At 40.7% G+C, this 14,101-nt stretch overlaps 1 protein-coding gene across 1 annotated transcript in view; it reads right to left on the reverse strand.

Moving 5' to 3' along the window:
* Positions 1–386: 386 nt before the first annotated feature.
* The window catches only part of KSR2 (kinase suppressor of ras 2), a 587,027-nt gene continuing 573,312 nt past the window's right edge, over positions 387–14,101 (reverse strand). The window contains exons 17-19 of the mRNA XM_027865383.1: positions 7,766–7,897; positions 1,393–1,522; positions 387–524 (exon numbers count right to left, since the gene is read on the reverse strand). Of these exons, the coding sequence (XP_027721184.1) occupies positions 387–524; positions 1,393–1,522; positions 7,766–7,897 (400 nt within the window). The remainder of the gene's footprint in view (positions 525–1,392; positions 1,523–7,765; positions 7,898–14,101) is intronic.

Genomic DNA, 14,101 nt, shown 5'->3' on the forward strand with positions numbered 1-14,101 from the left:
GAGCCCTTGTTGAGTATATTGTGATGGGGATTCCTTGTTGGGCTACAGTCCCTTCCCACTCTCAAATTTTGTGATGCTGTGACAGGTGCTGGAGAATATGTCTATCTCCTTCTAGCTGGTAAGTATTATATACTCTGCTTGTCCTTCTCCTTTCCCTTTGTGAAGCCCCAAAATAGTTCGTATTGGTACAGCACTATACTGCTAAATCTGCACAAAAAACTTAGAAGACTAGAAGGCAAGGAGAGAGAAGAGAAGGCAGAGGAGTGGGGTGACTGAAGAGATGTGATTGAGGAGGGAACAGATGGGTAGTGGAGAGAAGACCTGGAAATGGCCAAGGCAGGAGGTAAAGAGAAGCAGAGATGGAGCTGGGAACTGAGGGAGAACCCTTACTCTGCTGACTTCCAGAAATGTCCAGGGTGAGAAAGGCGGCGATTTCGCTTCGGCAGTTTCTCCAGCATTTCCATGAGCTTGGTGAAAGTAGGTCTCTCTTCCTGCTCAAAAGCCCAGCAGAAGAGAAGAATGTCCTAAAAGAGAACCAGACATGACCATTTAAGAAGAAATAGAGCTCCTCTACCTACCATTTCACACTTTATTGGGTTGAAATTTTTTCCAGAATAGGAGAGGGAGAAGGGAGCCTTTGGACTTCATTTATTTCCCAAATCCAAAGGAGACCGTTAAAGATGGAAGGAACACAACCACGTGCAGGTATCTTCTCATCTGAGATGGCCTAGAAAGAGCTGGAGATACCCGAAAGTTCTCCAGTTGGTCTTTCCCATAAACCTTAATTTTTGGTCAATCCAAACAGTTTCTCATTACTTGTACTTAATTATACCTAAGCAGCCATATTTCTTTTTCTCCCTTTAACATGTATTTTACCTTATGTTATTTGTACAAATGCTAAAACTTAGAAATTGCTTAGTATTTATACTATTTTTACAAAGAACATATGGATATATTATGTACATACATTCACATATGTATCTATCTATCTATCTATCTATCTATCTATCTATCTATATATAATTACAGGAAAATAAGGATCATATGTTAAATGCTTTGGATTCATATCCATGCCGAGAAAAAAAACCCTAGATAGGTGGGATATACCAATAAAGCCAAGTATTGGTGGTTCAGATATATGAACTGCATATAGAGTACCCAGGAAGAAATAATTTGCTTCCATGGAGCTGATTTTATAAACCCCAAACTATCAAGTTACTTGGCATGCCCATTTGTTATCCTCTAGGGAAACATTCATAATTTCTATAAGCAGGGGAAACGAGAGCAGGATTAGAACCCACAACTCCTGTTGATGGCATATGCGGGTCTCCTTTTTCTTGTAATATAACTTCTTTCCCCACCCCCGCCCACACTTCCCAGCCTGGCACATACCGAGATCTCTTTTCCTAGTCCAATCTGGCTGAGGTTGGGTTTCATCCCTCTTCCCATCTGCCATATTATTGCCTCTGCCGGTTGAGTCTTGTAAGGCCATTCCCTGGCATGGAGTTCATACCAGATTGTGCTGTTGGCACACAGGTTTTGAAGGAGTGTTAGTGTGGTTTTCATAGCCCTATCACTTCCCATATTCCTCTCTCCAAACCTTCCAGCAACCATTTCCCTGTTACTCTCCTTTTAGACCTTAAATAAAACAGCAAAGTCCATACATGGTCTTCAGAAGTTGGCCACTGCCCCAATCTGGATTGATTTGGCATCTTCACACTCCCAGTGTCAGGAGTAATGTGGTACAGGGGACAGAGGACTGGTTTTGGAGTCAGAAAACCTGGATTAAAATCCTGCCTCTGCTACTTCCTAACTGCATGACTTTAGACAAATCATTCCACCACCCTGAACCTCAGTTTCCTCATTTGTAAAATGAGGGTGTCAGACAAGATGGAAAACCAACTTTTGATCCCAGATCCTATGATCTTCCTATGGTGTCTAACAAGTCCTGTCCAATGCCTTGTCCTTAAGGGTCCCCAGCCTCCAAAATTATTTCACCCTCCTCCTCTACTCATACTCATAGTCCTTCAGTGGCCAGGTCCCAGGGTCTAACAAAGGAATTTGCTCTAAGGTGTTCATGAATGTTAACAGTTTAATGTGCTCTCCTTCTCAGAGGAATCTGCATTTTAAAGGAAGAGCTTTGAGACTTCCATGTCTTTATCCCAAGAATGAGTCTTTAGTAGAACTTAAGAGAGTCAGTGGGGGAATCTTCCCTGTGATCCTCAAATCTTATCCAGGGAGCAACTAGTTAGGTTGATAGAGCACCTGGCCTGGAGTTACAAAGACCTGAGTTCAAATCTGGCCTCAGACAGATATTAGCTGTATGATCCTGGGCAAGTCACTTAACCTCTGTTTATCTGTTTCCTGATCTGTAAAATGGGGATGATAATAACACCTATCTTTCAGGGTTGTTGTGAGGATCAGGCAGGATAATATTTGTAAAGTGCTTAGCACAGTGCCTGGCACATAAGAGGCATTAGGTAAATGTTAACTGTTGTTGCCTTTATATCTACTTCCTCTGGGACAACTCAGAAGGAATATTTAGCCCTAGGTCACAGAGCTGGAAGGGACCTTAGAGGTCCCCCTGTCATTTAAAGATCAGGAAACTGAGGCTCATAGAAGTTAAATGATTTGCCCAGCTTCACATAGCTTGTCAATATCTGAGGGTGGGTTTGAATCCCTGACTCAGTGCTCTATTTACTGCATTATTCTTTGTTCTTAGAGGCCTATGGCAAGTAAAATGCCATGGAATTAGAAGGAAGGGAGGATTGGGGGTATTTAAGGAGAACAGGGCCCCAGACTGAATTTGCTCAAGTAATACACAGTCTCATTAAAAGTCCCTATACTTGCACCGTGCAGCAGATATATCTTTAAACCTGGAGTCAGGAAAGCCTACGATCTAGCCTTTCCAGCTAAGTGAATATGAACATCACTTAACTTCTATAAGTCTCAATTTCTTCACCTGAAAATGGGTACAATGATCCCAGTAGTACCGACTTTACAGGGGTGTTGGTAGGCTCAATCATGCCTGTATATAAGGTACTTTGTAAATTTAGAAATATCAATTTTCTATAGTGTAAGCACTATAAAAACATAATTTATTACTTGTAAGATCCCTTTGATTTTACACTGACTATACCCCCTGCCTGAAATGTCCTCTGTCTACATCTTTGCTTCTTGAAATCTCTCGTTTCCTTCAAGTTGAGATCAAAGGTGGGACTTTTCTTTGTCTGCCCTCCCCCACCAGTTATGTGACCCTGCTATGTTCCTTTGCCTTCCCTACCTGTTACCTTTTATTTACTTAATGAGACATTTGTATTTGCATATCTATATTCCTGATGTTCCTCACGTCCTTTGGAATGTAACTTCCTAAGGGCAGCGTTCTATTATCTGCATCAATTGTAGGATCCTAGTACTGAATTAGAAAGGACTTTTGGTGTTGTTTAATGTCAGTCTTGTTCTACTCTTTGTGACCTCATCTAATCTAACCTATAGAAGGCAGTCAATAAATATGTGTTAAGCAACTATTGTGTGCCAGGTACTATGCTAAGCAATGAGGTTACAAAGAAATGCAAAAAACTGTCCCTGTTCTTAAGAAGCTCATACTCTAATTATGTCACATTTTCAACCCCTCAGCTAGCATTGAAGAGCCTCATGAAGGTCAAGTGACTTGCTCAAAGTCACACTGCTACCTGAACAACTCAGCTACTTTGGTTTCTACTACTCTGTCATCTCCCCATTCCTTCTTCTTGAGAAAATATGTTTAGAAGCACATTGGGAAAAGGCAAAAAGGCTATTGGTGGGTGTTATCTTGTGGGAACTGGACTTGAACAAGCATCCAGAGACCTTTCCCAATCACCCCAGTTACTGGTGCCTTCCACCTCAAACTTTACCTTGTATTTATTTTGTTTATACTTACATGCATAGACATGTTTCTCTACCTCTAGACTATAAGCAGCTAGGTGACATGGCAGATAGAGTCAAGAAGACCTGAGTTCAAATCTTGCCTCAGCACTTACTAGATGTGTGACCTGATCACATCACCTCTTTATGCCTTGATTTTCTCATCTGTAAAATGGGGATAATAATAAAATTTGATACACACAGGACTGTTGTGTGGGTCAAATTAGATAATATGTGTACAGACCTTTGAAACCTCAGAATGCTATGTAAACAGTTTCTCTGATGATGATAATGGCAATGATTACTTACCAAATAGGTATGTTATGAGAGTAAGATAAGATAAGGTCTATAAAGCATTTAAAAGAGCTATAAGGATCACAGATTTTAAAACTAGAGACAGAAATAATTATGTACTACCACCTAGTCTAACCCCCTTCATTTTCCAGATCAGGAAACTGAGGCCCAGAGGAACTAACTCATTTGCCTGGCTTAGATAAGTAGTGTGAGAGACAGGATTTAAATCCAGATCACCTGACTCAAAATCTAGTGCTTTTTTCCCAATGGAGTATATAATTTGTTTTTTTTTTTGTTTGTTTCTTTGTTATTAGCTTATTCTCATTCTTTTGGATGGGGCTCGGATAAATACAATCTGAGGATAAGTTGCTATCCAACTATTATTCTTTTATATTTCATATTCTATGAACTAGCATGCAGATAGGTAAAATGACTGATTTTTGTAATGGTCTAAAAGTAGACTTTATTTTTCACCTTCTATTTTATCATCAGCTAGAGCTTCTGGAGTCTGTGATAAGTGTAGGTCTCAAGGCCTTCAGTTGTTTCCGCTTTTCTGTCTAGATCTAAATAACTCTTCCACTTACATGCTTATTTCATCTAATCTCTTAGATCCGATCTTTAGGATTTAGGAAATGAAGCAGTTTTTTGTGCTTGCTTTTTTGCTATTTGTTAATATATTGTTGTATACTCTGGAGCTGAGGTTATCATTGACAAAAGGCAATATTCAGTCCTTGCCTGTAACTGACAAGATGTTTCCAGTTTTCCCTTGATGTTGTAACTCAGCTACAAAATGAAAGTATTCCTCGCTTCAGTTCATGTCATACCCACTCATAGAATTGTAGATATAGAGCTGGAAGGGAGTTGAGAAGTCATCTAGTCATTATTTTTTATTTATATAAATATTATTATAAGTATCGCTTATATTTATTTTACAGAGCAGAAAACTGAGTGAAGTGACTTGCCCAAGTTTACACAGATAGTAAGTATCAAAGCTGCAATCTGAAACCAGGTTGTCTGCCCTTTCCATTGTACCGCACTGTCTTTTCATGGTTTGCTCCCTCTAGTGGGAAGCACTGCCTCCACCAAATCAGTTCCAATAAGTGGGGTATTGGTGGTTCTATATTATCTTGCCTTCTGGTGATAGCAGAACATAAGGGAACAACATTCACTCCCCTGTCTTTTGTCTCAAGTTGATCGTCACAGTGGTTCCAAGTAGGGTCAGATTCAGAGGAACAGTTACAATACACTATCCATGGTGCTGACTCTATCAGCGGTATTACCAGAGCTCAACTGATGATATTTCAGGGTTCCTGGCAGACCTTCACATTTATCTCAGCAGCACACAGACTCCCCATAGTACATCATCCTGGCTGTTATTATCTCTCCCCACGCACCCCACCCCTTGCATCTTTGCCTGACTCCACCTTGTGAAATAGATGAGAGGTAAGGCTTTGAGGAGGATACCACAATTATTATGCTAAAAAATCCTTCCTCTATTCACCCTCAGGACTGTTATAAGAATTCAAGGAAATAAATTTCATTTAAAAACTTAAAAACAAAGCAAAAAGAGGAACCCAATGAAACAAGGAATATGAAAGTGATAGCTGGTTGGTACAGTAGAGGGTGCACTGGAATTGGCATCAAGAAGACCTCAGTTCAAATTCTGCCCATACACTAGCTTTGTGACCCTGGAAAAGTAATTTCTCCACTCTGGACCTTAGTCCCATCTTTTATAACATGATGGGGTTGGACTATATGGCTTTTAATGTCTTGTCTAGTCCTAGGTCTGTGATCTTATAATCTATGGTCCTATAAAATGCTGTCTGTTGCTGCTAGATCCAGTGATTGTATCAAAGGGAGTTCTAGAGTATTCTTATTAAATGTTTTTCTCCTTATTTTCTAATTCTCCCCTGCCTAATTCCGATTGTACTACACCCACAGGCTTCCAGTACTAAGATGTTAATACCGAGAAATTTTTTTATTGAAAGCCTAAAGTTCTCAGTTCACTGTCTAGAAAGAAGGCCAAGTGTTAACTGCCTCCTACCAAGAAGCCTCTCATCAGAGGCAGATGTTTCAGCTGCTAGCCCACTGGGCCAGTGCTGAATGAATACCCCAAGGTGAAAGGGCTGGGGCCATTGAGTCCCCCAGGTGGCAGAGGACCCAGTAGAAGCTGGCAGTCATTTGCCAAGGCAACAGACAACACCGCAGTCCCCAGTAGACACACGGTCACAAGCCAAATTTAAGTTTCTGTAGAAACAACTCACATCTAATTGGTGAGGGAACTAAGAGTTCTAAGTTGTTAAGCATTCAATAGTGCAGAGGAAAGAGGATCATTAAAACTTCCTTTTAAAATACACTTTAATAGGAAACTCACTTAAAAGGAAAAAAAAAACTTAAAAAATTGAGGAGAAAACCATTTGCTTGAGGCCTGATTTAATAAGGTCTTTTAATTACTTCTTTGCTAAAGTTATCCTAAAAATATACACGTTTAATTATTGCAATTTTTCAAATAGATATATCTAATCAGATGAAGACTGGTATAAACTAATCAGTACATACTACAGTCTTCAAGGTGCCCAACGTGACAGCTGATAAGAACCAAGACCCATTAGACAGAAGAGAGTATGCACTAGAAGTTGTATGGAAGTACAAACATTTTTCAAAAAAAGTAATTCTCAAACCAATATCTTTATGATAAGAATGAGAACCCCCTCTTCTCTTTGTATGGAGGCAATTTTAGATTAATTGTTTAACCGATTGCCATAACCTAGGACTTTATCACTGAATGGCCAACCTATTGGTCAGGAACATCTCTGTACCTGGTGGGGTTGACCAGAAGCCTACATCCACTTCTGAGATGATATTCTGGTCTTTCCATCATGATGTAACCTGACTAAACTTAGGTTTGATTAACGTAACCTTCAAGAACCCAGGCACATCTCCATGCTATGAAGTGGCATTTGGAGGAAAGTTATCTCAAGAAATTCTAAGAGTCCCTCTATGACATGAGTAGGATAAGGATTATAATTTCCATTTTATAGCTGAGAAAACTAAGATTGTGAGAGGTGATGTAATTCATTTAAATTTATACCGTGAATTAATGGAAAATTTGGTATCTAGGTATTCAGGTGTTTGAGCTCTTAGACCAAGACTCTTTCAATTACCTAATGTGTTAGTGCTATAGATTTAATCTCATATTTAGGAGTAAATGAATGAAGACTAGAGCAATATCAGCAAGGCCAACATGGTTTACCCATCGTAGTGTTCTCTCCCCAACAAGTATTTGTTAAGCACTGTTATCAAGGTACTGTGCTAAGCACTTGGGCATATGAAGAAAGTTAAATCCAGTCCTTTCCCTGAAGGAGCTCCCATAATGATGATGGAGCGGGGGGAGACAACATCCAAACAAAATATAGAGAAGGGAGCTTGAAGGTGGTCTCAGAGGGAAGGTACTAAGGTGAAGGAAGACCAATAAAGGTAGAAAGAATAACCAAAGGATGATGCGGGGAAATGTTTCCCATCCATAGTGCAGTCCCCCACCCCCAAGCCTTGGATGTGTCCCACTTACCCAAGTGCAAACACATCTGAGTGCTTAGAAAAGGGGAGCTTGTCCTCCTCTGTGTCAGGGGAAAGCTGACGGATGATCTCTGGAGCAAGGTGGCACAGCCAACCATTCTGGATTCGCAGTTTGTTCTCCCGTCTGGAAAAGCAAATGCCAGAGTTAAGTAAACTCCTGGGCATTGTCACTCTGACCCTAAACACAAACTGGGGGGCATTGATGCTAGCCAGGCCAACAAACATCTATCAAGTGCTTATGCTAGGGACAAGAAGAAAGTAAAAAATTGTAGCTACCCTCAAGGAGCTTATATTCTAATAGTGGAGACTATATGCAGATTACTAGCTACATTAAAACATGTTCAGAAAAAATGAAAGTAAACTCATGGGGAAGGTGGAGTGGAGTAGGCCTCCTATAGAAGGTAGGGTTCAAGCTTTCTGGTTTCATAATATCAACATGTACCTTCCAAAGCCCTCTTCTTACTTCTTATGCCAGAACTGCTTAAAATTCAAGTTCAGGTCAGAACAAAGTGGCCTGATTAAAATTTCAAGAGACATTGGTCAGTGCCATGAGATTTTCCTGTGCTTGAGACTAAACATGGAAGAGGGGGAAGAAGGCAATGGTATTTATTTGCTAACTGAGCTCAGTTTTCTATTCTTTACATGATGTTTTAATGAACTTGTTCTGTTTTAAATGCTTTTAGTAACCTGATGCTTGCAGGGGAAATGAAGGCTACTAGTTGAGAGCTAATAAACAAGCCAAATTCAGTTGGGAGGAGAAAACTACGTCAGAGACATCATTGAGAAGCCTTCAAAATTGAATCTTATGAGCACATAAATGAGCAAATACTTGGCCTGTACCTATGATTTCTCTGGCATAGGGAACTCTCTGGAATGGAAAGGCCCTTCACTAGTTAGGTTGACAACCCATCTGTAACTTACAGTCTCTATACAAGGCAGCAATGCTGCCTTTCATTATACAGTATTACACACATTAATGAAATAACTATTCTATGATAATGAAATAACTATTCTGTGCCATAAATAGTGTATTACATATCTGCAAATGATCTGAGATGTTATCATCGCGGGGAACTGGTGTGGGCACTCCTTGTGCCAAGTCAGATTTCAGCCTATCTAGGACATAGTAGATAAATCCCTGAGAGTTGCCCCTTTTTCTCTTAAATTCTTTAGATTCTTTTAAGACTTAGCTCAAATACCTCTTACATGAGGCTTTTCCTGATTGCCTTAGATGACAGTATCTTTCTTCCTCCAAATTTTTTCTTTTCCATATATTTTCGATATTCTTACATATGTGCATATTGTCTGCTATGCTAGAATGTAAGCTTCTTGAGGAGATGGACTATTATGCTTTTGTCTTTAATAATAGTATTGATAGCTAGCATTTACATAGGGCTTTAAGGTTTACAAAAGGCGTTATAAATATTATCTCATTTTTTCCTCACAACAACCTTTGGAGGTAGGTGCTATTGTTATCCCCATTTTATGGATGAGGAAACTGAGGTAGACAGAGGTTAAATGATTTGCCCACAGTCACATAGCTAGTGAGTGGCAGAGGCATGATTTGAACTTGGGTATTCCTGACTCCAGGGTCAGCACTTTAACCACTGCACCATCTAGCTGCCTATCAGTGCCTGACATGTAGTAATAAATGTTTATATAATTAAATTAAATTGAAGTACAAGGCAGGGGATATAGGGTTAGACAGATGTTTCCGTCACTTGCTGCTTGATTAGGTGATTTGACTAAAGATGTGCAGCTAGTAAGTGTTAAAGGTGATATTAAGATCCTAAGATGAGAGGTGTAGAGCTGGAAGAGACCTCAGACGCCACGTAGTCCAACCCCCTCATTTTACAGATGAGGAAACTGAGGTTCAAACCTCTGAGGAGGAAGTGATTTGTCTAGGAATCTAGGTCTTTCTAATTTTAAGACCAGCACTACATCCATTATGTCACGCTGTCTTGCATATATGCAGTAAGTACTTATTCAATGTTCGCTGAACTGAATTTGACCTGAAGATCAGAAAAAAACAACCTGTAGCTGGTGGTTGATATTTGTTTGCCGAGGATGTGGTGACTAAGAACATGCTCATAGAGGCTGTCTAACACCTCCTGTTATCCCTAGGATAGGTGTGTTGAAATGTATGCATAAAATATACTCTAGGTATTAAGACGTTTAACTAGAGTTGTTACCTCCTCCTCATCCCGTAGCCTCATCCCTGTGTGGGGAACTTAGAATGGAAATGAAGGTGGGAAGATGAGTGATAGGAGAAAGAACAAAGCAGGAATTTGTGCTGGGGAAGTGGAAAGACCATTGACACTAGAAATCAGATCCTTTGCCTGACACTTACTACTTGCGTGACTTGGGCAAGTAAGTCAATCTTCCTGGGCCCCATAAAATGAGGACTAGATGAGCTCTGTGGTCCCTGCCAGCTTCAGATCTAGGATTCTATGAGACAATGACCTCCAATAGTCTGTGGTTCTGCTCTTATGGAATCTCCACCCTCCAGTCCCCAGCAGTGGGTTTTATGTAGAGTGTATCGGTCAATTCTGGCCAATGCTATCATGCCAGGGCTTTGTCCAGGCTCCCTCTCCCCACTTTCCCCATCCTTGGAATATTCTCCCTCCTCACCTCTGCTGCTCCCTCCTCACTTCCTTCAATGCACAGCCCAGCTACAAATTCCTCCATGTTGCCTTTTTTCTGCTTCCCTGGGTGATAAATTTCCCTTCCTCTCTTTTGGAAATTGTGTGTGTGTGTGTGTGTGCGTGCGTGTGTGTGTGTGTGTGTGTGTGTGTGTGTGTGTGTGAAAAAGAGAGAGCGAGAGAGAGAGAGACAGAGACAGAGACAGAGAGAGATGAGACTGAGGTTAGACTGGCTAGCCTTTATGGCCTCTTCTAACTCTATATTTATTATCTGGTGACCTCTCAGGGCCTCAGTTTCCTCACCTGCAAAATTAGGGGGTTAGAATAGATAGGTCTCTTCTAGGTCTTAGCTTCCTTACTTGTAAAATTAGGGAATTGGGCTAAATAGAAGGCCTCTATGGACCCTTCTAGCTCTATATAATCCTATATGAATGTAAGCTACTTGAGGTCATGTACCATTTTTGTCTTTGTATCTTTAACCTGAGCACAGTGCTTGGCACATGAAGAGTCACTTAATAAATATTTGTTGAAATCAGTTGATAGGCTCACAATGCATGCACCGATGAAGTTATATAGTCTTTTAAAAATCACAGAATATATTCTAGAGCCAAATAGAAATGTTTTCTCCTTTTCCCCTGATTATTCCAATCTCTGCAGTTGCTGGTTGGTCATATATGTTCAGTCCCTTTAGTAGGGGGTTAGTAGGTGGGTGGCTAGGGAAGGAGGGCCAATGAGGAGGTATGAGGCCTGAGAGGCCCAAAGATTCTCAGCCCACAGACCACAAAATCACAGACAGACCTTTTCATTTTGCTTACTTCCACTGCATGTCTTCTGCTAATTATTGGGGAAAGTGCCTTTGTGTGCATTGGAAGTTCGAGATGTGCATTCTGAGTGTGGGGCTGGATCCTGAGCCTACATCTCCCTCCCCCACCTCCTCCTTCCCCTAAAACCATCTAGTACTCAATCTTCTTTCAGAGCAATTAGCAGGTTGGTGGACAAGCCCAGAGAGAATTCTCTGGGGTCTGCTACACAGTCTGGTGGAGCTGGAGGTAGGGGAATTACAACTTCAAAACTCACCACACTGCAGGAGCCCAAATAAAGACTTTCCTTTTGATGGGAAAGCATTAAAAGAGCATCCCTATTCCCTCACCCCCATCTCTGCCTGCAAAACAGTCCTATTAGTTTAAACAACTTGCAAAAGAAAGAGGCCTGAACTTTCTCTCCTGTGACATCTCAACTCCAACCAGTCTTTTAATGAGTGAAGTTGCCTGCTCTCATTAGCATAGAGAGTGAGTACGTTTGGAGTTTTCAGCCTTGAACTAGCATCTAAAAAGGTCCAGAGAGAAATGTGGGCTAGGCACTAGTGAAGTTCTGGTGGATTTGGAATGGGTTGAATGCCCAGATTCCACAGAATTGGCATTATTGCTTCATTGTGATGCCAACTTGGAGAGAAGTCTACAGTGGAGGACCCCAGGGATCTATCCTTAGTCCTGTAATATTCACCATGTTTATGAATGATTCACATTAATATTATGCTCATCAAATAAACAGATGGCACAAGGCTGGAAAGGATGGCTAACTCATTGTACTTCAGAGTCCAATTTAAAAACAATTTCAATAGGCTCTGCTTCTGATTTTCTGGGCCTTGCCACCATGTCTGAGCTGCTGCTTCATCTTGAAATTCCTCTCAAGGCCTGGGGCCTCTTCACACGGCCATGTGTGAGATCCATCTGCTACGATGGCCCTCTTTCTCTCCTTTGTCACATTGGTGAGTTCTCCCTAGGGTCTGCATTTTAGGGAAGGGAACAGTCTGGACAACCTTTATTTCCCTTCTGGATATGCTTGTGGCTTTTGGACTTTAATGCCAAACTTCACCCTTTTCAATTCTCTTTTGTGTGCTGTCTTCCCTCATTAGACTGTAAGCTCCTTGAGGGCAGGGACTGTCTGTTTTTTTTTTAAGTTCAAAAGTATTTTGCTGTTTTTCCCAGTTGCATGTCAAGAAAATTTTTAGCATCCATTTTTACATGATTTTGAGTTCCAAATTTTTCTCCCTCTCTCCCTCCCTCCCCTCCCCTCTTCTGGAAATAGTAGGCAGTTGGATATGCTTTATACATGTGCCATTATGTAAAAATATTTCCATATTAGCCACAGGTGTGAAAGAAGAAACAGGAAGGAAAAACAAGAAAGAAAAAAGCAAATGAAGAAACTATGCTTCAATCTGCATTCAGAGTCTTATCAGTTCTTCGTCTGGATATGGACAGCATTTTCCTTCATGAGTCCTTGTACTTGAGGGACTCTGTTTTGGCTCGTGTTTGCATCTGCAGCACTCAGTACGATGCCCAGCACATAGTAAGTGCTTCACAAATACTTCTTGCCTTGCCTTGTCTGCTCAAACGGGGTCCAAAACTAAATGGCCCCATTCTATTAAATTAATTAAATCGAACCTGAAAAGTATCAAGTTATACTTTTTGCTTTTTAAAAAAAATTAGTTTTACAAGTCGAGCATGGAAAATGCATGCCTGCAACAGTGAAAAATGGTGGGAAGGCTTTAGTAGGTTGTCAATTCTGCCAACAATGCACCTGGTAGCCAAAAAAGCTAATCTAATCCTAGGCTTCATTAAAAGTCAGAGTACCCAGAATGCCTTGAAAGAATCTGGAAAACCATATTCAACTTTAGGTGCCACATTTCAGGAAAGATAAAGAAAAAACAGAACATGTCCAGAGAATGCTAATGTCCAGAATACTAAGAGGATTGGAGCCCATGTAATAAGAGGATTGAAGGAACTAGGGGTGTTCAGACTGGAGAAGAGGAGAGCTGGGGTGAGGCATGGTAGATATCTTCAAACACTTAAAAGCCAATCACCACGAAGGGGCAATTTCATGTGTATTGTTTGTCCTCGAAGATTAGAACCAGGAGCAAAGGATAGAATTGCAGAGACTCAAGATTTTGATTTGACATAAAGAAAACATGTCCTGACAATGACTACTATCCAGAAGAAGATATCCCTTATTAGGGAGAAAGTGGATTCCCTTCAAGAAAAGTTGACTATTTGTCAACAGTATTGTAAAAGGGTTTCTTGTTCAGATAGGGATCAGCCTAAATGGCCTTTAAAATCCCTAGAAACTTTGAGATTCTGTGATTCTCTGAGGTTTCAATTTATCCCTGACTCATCTTTGGGTTAGTATGGGGGACACTAAGGATTGGAGGCATCCCTTAATCCATCATGGCAACGTCATGTAGGGTATTTTCACCTTTGGGTTATTATGGGGGATGCTAAGGATTGGAGGCATCCCTTAATCCATCATGGCAATGTCATGTAGGGTACTCTCACTTTTGGGTTATTATGGGGGATGCTGAGGATTGGAGGCATCCCTTAACCCATAATGGAAGGGGTTCTCCAAACAGATCCTCCCTCCAGGAATCTTGGTTTTTTAATAAAAGGATAGCTGGGCTATGCTTCTGATGCAAGGTTTCTGTTTGTTTTGGTAGTAGGTAAGAGACAGATTAACAGAATCAAGGAATTTGAGAATTAGAAGGTGCTTCAATTGTCCCTGTAGTCAAACATGTACACAAACACTACAACCTACCCAATAAACGGTTGTCCAACCTCTACTTGAAGACCGTCAGAGAAGGGAAAGCCATCACCTTCTGCACATAGGATATCCATTTCAGTTTTCGGATTGTT

The sequence above is a fragment of the Vombatus ursinus genome, unplaced genomic scaffold (genome assembly GCF_900497805.2).
Source record: "Vombatus ursinus unplaced genomic scaffold, bare-nosed wombat genome assembly UNPS02001287.1, whole genome shotgun sequence".
Taxonomy (NCBI): Eukaryota; Metazoa; Chordata; class Mammalia; order Diprotodontia; family Vombatidae; genus Vombatus; species Vombatus ursinus.